Here is a 7,500-nt window from a genome sequence, read left to right on the forward strand (position 1 = left end):
TATATATATATATATATATATATATATATATATATATATATATATATATATATATATATATATATATATATATATATATATATATATATATATATATATATATATATATATATATATATATATATATATATATATATATATATATATATATATATATATATATATATATATATATATATATATATATATATATATATATATATATATATATATATATATATATATATATATATATATATATATATATATATATATATATATATATATATATATATATATATATATATATATATATATATATATATATATATATATATATATATATATATATATATATATATATATATATATATATATATATATATATATATATATATATATATATATATATATATATATATATATATATATATATATATATATATATATATATATATATATATATATATATATATATATATATATATATATATATATATATATATATATATATATATATATATATATATATATATATATATATATATATATATATATATATATATATATATATATATATATATATATATATATATATATATATATATATATATAGAGATAGAGATAGAGATAGAGATAGAGATAGAGATAGAGATAGAGATAGAGATAGAGATAGAGATAGAGATAGAGATAGAGATATATAGATATATAGATATATAGATATATAGATATATAGATATATAGATATATAGATATATAGATATATAGATATATAGATATATAGATATATAGATATATAGATATATAGATATATAGATATATAGATATATAGATATATAGATATATAGATATATAGATATATAGATATATAGATATATAGATATATAGATATATAGATATATAGATATATAGATATATAGATATATAGATATATAGATATATAGATATATAGATATATAGATATATAGATATATAGATATATAGATATATAGATATATAGATATATAGATATATAGATATATAGATATATAGATATATAGATATATAGATATATAGATATATAGATATATAGATATATAGATATATAGATATATAGATATATAGATATATAGATATATAGATATATAGATATATAGATATATAGATATATAGATATATAGATATATAGATATATAGATATATAGATATATAGATATATAGATATATAGATATATAGATATATAGATATATAGATATATAGATATATAGATATATAGATATATAGATATATAGATATATAGATATATAGATATATAGATATATAGATATATAGATATATAGATATATAGATATATAGATATATAGATATATAGATATATAGATATATAGATATATAGATATATAGATATATAGATATATAGATATATAGATATATAGATATATAGATATATAGATATATAGATATATAGATATATAGATATATAGATATATAGATATATAGATATATAGATATATAGATATATAGATATATAGATATATAGATATATAGATATATAGATATATAGATATATAGATATATAGATATATAGATATATAGATATATAGATATATAGATATATAGATATATAGATATATAGATATATAGATATATAGATATATAGATATATAGATATATAGATATATAGATATATAGATATATAGATATATAGATATATAGATATATAGATATATAGATATATAGATATATAGATATATAGATATATAGATATATAGATATATAGATATATAGATATAGATATATATATATATATGTTTTACATGATTTGCAAATCATTTTTTTCTGTTTTTATATATGTTTGACCCATTGTCCCAACTTCATAAGAATTTGGATTGTTCTCCATTTCCCATTTTCTTAAGGTGGAGGCATTGACCAAACAGCCGAGAGCCACTACTGTGCATGCTGTAAGAGACACTGAACTGGTTAAGCTGCCTGAGGGGACACTCAACAATATTAAAAGACGATATCCTCAGGTAAAAGTGGAGTTGGCTTGCAATTGTTTCTGCAGTGATGCTAATGTGGCTGAGGCTTTTATCAGGTGGTGACAAGATTGATCCACCTACTGGGCCAAAAAATTCTGGGGAATCTTCAACAAGGCAGAGGTCCATTCTCAGGTTAAGTAGTCAGGGTGCAATAGTGAATGGTTGAATGAAGATAGATATTGTAGTAATTAGAAGTCAAATTTATGCTAGGGCAGTTTTTAAAACTTCCCCTTTGAAAATCCCACATAAGGCTCAGCCCTGAGTCTGCCCAGCATGACCACCAGTACTGATGTAACCAACCCTGCAAGCAACCTCTCAACTGTGACTGTGTTACCAGTATGTGATGAAGTGCCAATTTATGCGTTCAACATGGAGCTAAGCCATGCCCTGAGTGCAATTGGTGGGTATCAATTATTACTGTTTTATATATTGTAATTCCTTCTGAATTATTGTTTGGGTTATGTTATTTTTCTTCCCATTAAGGTCCAACTTTGTTATTGACCAGTGACATAATCAGAGAGCGACTTGGAGCATCTGCTTTGGACAGGTCAGCCTCTCTTCATTAGGGCCCAAGCACACTTCAGTGCAAAGGGCTTGATTGTAATTCTAAGGATTATTATGAGGGCCTGAGTATATTGTGGTGCTAAGGGATCAATATAAAGGATATATTTGCCCGTTTGGAAGCTGTAACATATTAAAATTTTGACCAAATTTACCAGATCTTTAGATTCTGGGTGAAATTTTTATATTTTTCCGTTTTCAGAAATGTTGTACAAATCTTCGCTCAACAGTGCCCTCTTGAATGTGCAAGAAAAAAATTAGGCCACTCAACCTATTTTAACCTACATCTACGAAAATGTGTTGGGCAATAATGTGTGCCAAACTACACATAAACACCTCTGGGAACATACCGTAACACGAACAGGAAGTTGGCCCTCTTTGCTCAAAGTTGGAAATGTACTCGCATATAAGCTGAAATTGGGGTATTTTACAATTTCTCCGGTATAAGCCGCCCCTGATTCCCAATTTTCAACCCCATATTCATGGTTTTAACAGAGAGTACACATGTTACTTTGAAGGGAAAATCTCAGGAAAAATTATCAAACGTAGTATTTTTGAGATAGTGTATGAATCAAAAGCACATTATTAGGGTCACAATCATAAGGAAGTTAATATGCCTGTCTTTGTAAATTCAAAATATCAAATTATTAAATTTGAGAAAAGAAATAAGTATCTTGATGAGAATCTGATGCTTTCTAATGGCAGAAATTAAAATATTCTTACCAGAAGTTTAAGATGTGCTACCCATATTGCTTCTCATCTCAAAATATCTCAATTCTTTTGAGAGTTCATATTACTCCCATAGTTGTCACTTTCGAACAAGAAATAAAACGAAAAAAAGTGCAATTTTGTTTTATTTGAAACTCAAGGCTATTTGCGTCCGACCAGTCAGAGCACGTTTAACTAGGTTTAGGCGGCAGCACCCTAGGTAAGATGGCCGTGCCCCGAGCGAGCCGTGATGAGAACGTGAGTTTTTTAAAGTTTTATGCAAGATATGTACGTTTTTCTTCTGTAATTTCATTCATAGACATCAAAATAAATTTGGCGTGGCTAACCAGCTCTGTGGTACCTCCTTGAATTATTCTTTCATGTTTTGAACAGCCATAAGTCAACTTTAACACAATTTATCCGCGCCAAACTTTCTGAGCTTATTAAGAGTCAGGCCCTGAACATGCCCTCGAAGGCAGAGGGGGAACAAAGCAAGGAAGTAGCGCGAGAAGGTACCATATTTTCACACCCTTAGGGTACACTTAAAAGTCAAATATTTTCCCTAAAATGGTCGTTCTGCCCAATCAGCCGGTGCGCCTTGTCTGTGCACTAAATAAAATTTTTGTATGGCCCTGACCGCTTGAGTTACTGGTTTTATTTCTTGCCGGCATGCTACTTACTTATTGTGATCAACCCACCGGACCTTCACCCTAAAAAATAACTTAGCCGTGCATTATAAGCATTACGGTAAATCCATTCAAAACATCCCAGGGGAGTGCAAGGCATTTGACTTCCATATGCCCGCAGTGCTTTTAACCCTCAAAAACACTCCTTTCAAAATAAACAACATATTAGAGCTATACAGAGGAAATGTTTGATGCGAATGACAACAGGCTGTAGGTGTGAACGCCTGGGAAATGGACTGATTCCATGGATCAAACACAATTTAACAGCTTTGCGGCTCCGGAGCGATGAATGCCAGATGACCAACATAGTAGTTCGGGCAGGCAGCGTCGCACGAGTTGCGTGACGATTTGGAATTAATTTCCGATGCCGATATACATTGGAGCAAATAAGTATTTAGTTAACCACCAATTGTACAAGTTCTACTTGAAAAGATTAGAGAGGCCTGTAATTGTCAACATGGGTAAGCCTCAACCATGAGAGACAGAATATGGGAAAAAAACTGAAAATCACATATTGATTTTTAAAGAATTTATTTCCAAATTATTGGAGAATAAGTATAAACAAGCATGGCATGCTGGCCGTTAAAGAGGTCTAACTTCTTCTAACTAGGTCTAACGGCGTCTCCACTTGTTATCTGTATTAATAGCATCTGTTTTAATAGACACCTGTCCACAACATCAGCCTCACAAAGGCTACTATCAGTAACACAATGGTTCCTCATAGTTCTACACGGGAAGGTGGTAGGACGGCCGTGGGTTCCTCCTCGGAGTCCGTGGGTTGGAAAACTTGGGATAGTGCATCGGGTTTCCCGTTTCTATAACCCGCGACATAAGACACACTAAAATTAACTACAAAAACATGGTCCACCTAGCCAGGGTTAAGCCTCCTTAGTGCCTTGATGTATTCTAGGTTTTTGTGTCCGGTCCAAACAACAAAAGGTTGACTTGCGGTTCTAGGTGGTGCTGCCATTCCTCTTAGGCCAGCTTCACAGCGAGCAATTACCGGTCCCCAATGCCGTAATTGCGTTCTTCTGGAGTCAAAGTATGGAAAAAAAGGCACAAATGTCGTCTAGATATACAAACACAAACTGGTCCAACATGTCTCAGAGGGTATCAGTTATGAGGGCCTGGAACACCGCTGGTGCATTCCACGGATTGTGTTCGCTTAACCAGGAAAGACCCTGAACTATGAGAGTCTCTGGGCAGTCCAAAACATAAAAACATGACATCCTCTGGTGGATAAATGGAGAACTGGCTCTGTGTGCAACTCCACTTTGCCCAAGGGCCGCCCGTCCAGTGCAGTGTTTCTCAGAGGTTAACCCAATGGTCGAGTCCCGATACCAAATTAGGAAGCCACAGAGCGGTTGATAAAGCTCAGTTGCCGACCAGAGCATTGGCCTCGGGAGTGTCCCTTCCAGGAAAGAGAATTTGGCAGCAGAAAATGACGTGATGATTGACCAGTGGCTGGGCTCAGCAACACCTCCCTCTCTATTGGTGAAGCCTTTCTTTTACCGGACGAACTGGGCATGTCCGTAAAAGATGACCACTCATCACAGTAAAGGCATACAGCCGAGCGAAAACAACAAGAGCACTCCTCTGAGAGCCCTGTGCGCCCCATTTGCATTAGCACTGACGCCATTGCCGGAGGCGGGATTACCACAGCCAAAGGAGATGCCGGAAACGGTCGCTGGAATTCGCATGTGGGGCCTACGTGCTATCCCTCTCGCCGCTCAGCGCCTTCAGCGTTCTCAAAGTAGACCATCAATTCCGATGGCCGAATTCATGTAGAGGGTGCCGGGCTCATCATGGCGTGCCAACTCGTCCTTCAGAGCCTTGCTTATAAATACCATATTTTCACGACTATAAGGCATACTAAAATGTCTTGAATTTTCTCCAGAATAGACAGGGTGCCTTATAATGCAGAGCGCCGTGTGTATGCGCCGAGTTCCAAAGCCTGACTGAGAGCACTTCTGGCCGACACGCTTCTTATATAGAGAAAAGGCAGACGTGGATGGGGTCAGGTATGCAGAGGGTGTGTGTGTAAGAAGACGCTAAAGGCACGCCCCCAGCAGGTACCAGTATATAGTGTAGGCATGTGCTTTATTGCAAAACAATTTCGGTTTGGTTTCTAAGTCCCCCCGAAAATGAATAATACAAAGAGACACGCTTACGAAGCTCAGTTCAAACTTCAAGCCATCAACTATGCAGGGGAACATGGGAATAGAGCAGCTGCGAGGGAATTTAAGATCAACGAATCCATGGTTCGCAAATGGAGGAAGCAGGAGAACGAGCTTCGCCAAGTCAAGAAGAAGAAGCTGAGTTTCCGTGGAAATGAGGTAAGGTGGCCCCACTTGGAAGACCAACTGGAGCGATAAATTCTTTATCAAAGAGCTGTTGGGAGAAACGTTTCCACAGTCACCATTCGACTAAGGGCAAAAGCGCTAGCGGAAGAATTTAAAATTCAACATTTTCAAGGAGGTCCTTCTTGGTGCTTTCGCTTCATAAAATGGCACCATCTATCCATTAGAGCGAGGACAACCATGGCACAGCAACTTCTAGCTCACTACATTAAAAAGCTAGTCGTTTTCCGCACCTACAGCACCAAGATTACCGACAAACTCATACAGCCTAATCACATAACGAACATGGACGAGGTACCGCTGATTTTCGACATCCCGGTGAACCACACTGTGGAGAAGAAGGGGACCAGCGCGGTAGCGATACGAATAACGGGGCAGGAGAAGTCGGCTTTTACTGTCGGTTGCCATGCTAATCGACAGAAACTACCACCTATGGTGATTTTTATGCGAAAGAAGTGTTTCCAGCCGGCGTCATCGTGAAGGGAAACCAAAAGGGCCGGATGGACAAGGAGAAAATGAGAGATTGGCTACGTGAGGTGTATGTTAAGAGACCGGATGGCTTTTTCCATGGCTCACGATCCCTTTTGATATGCGACTCCATGCGTCCCCATCTCAGAGTAGCGAAAATAAACCATGAGCTTGCCCACGACAAAGCCTTGCGGTAAAGAAGGCTGATGAGGTGGACAATCCTGGCTCAAACCATGTTGTACGTGAGACTGTTCCTCAATCACCAGGCTGCACTGAACAAGGAAAGCCCGACATGCGCCGAGGTCACCATTATACGGGACAGGCGGAGGCACTAGGGGTTCATGGAGGGGCGGTGCCCGGGTTCACGTGAGCTGGGGTGGCTTGGGTAGGTTGTGTCCTCTGTGCATGAGGTAACGGCATGAACTGTGCCTGCAGTGAACGTAGTGACTGGGAAATTTGAAATACCTCTGTCAAGAGGAAATGAATCGCCTGACTATGCTGATCCGTGACCGGTCTTTTGGTCGCCGGTCAAATGGTGACAGAGAGTTTACTGTTGAAACCAGCTGTCAAAATTATATTCATGAGAGAGAGTTTATATCTAAGTACTGTTGAAACCAGCTCTCAAAATTATAGTTGTAAGAGAGATTAATATCTAAATACTGTTTTCAACAGTACTTAGATATTAAGTCTCATGAATCAACAGTAAATATTTATATATT

The 7,500-nt window shown here is 35.6% G+C and overlaps 1 protein-coding gene across 1 annotated transcript in view; it reads left to right on the top strand.

Annotated features, from left to right (window-relative positions):
- Positions 1-7,500, top strand: part of pnpla6 (patatin-like phospholipase domain containing 6) — a 111,219-nt gene that overhangs the window by 54,278 nt on the left and 49,441 nt on the right. Inside the window, exons 22-25 of the mRNA XM_077718293.1 lie at positions 1,841-1,989; positions 2,055-2,130; positions 2,249-2,398; positions 2,482-2,545. Of these exons, the coding sequence (XP_077574419.1) occupies positions 1,841-1,989; positions 2,055-2,130; positions 2,249-2,398; positions 2,482-2,545 (439 nt within the window). The remainder of the gene's footprint in view (positions 1-1,840; positions 1,990-2,054; positions 2,131-2,248; positions 2,399-2,481; positions 2,546-7,500) is intronic.

Source organism: Stigmatopora nigra, chromosome 6 (assembly GCF_051989575.1).
Source record: "Stigmatopora nigra isolate UIUO_SnigA chromosome 6, RoL_Snig_1.1, whole genome shotgun sequence".
NCBI lineage: Eukaryota > Metazoa > Chordata > Actinopteri > Syngnathiformes > Syngnathidae > Stigmatopora > Stigmatopora nigra.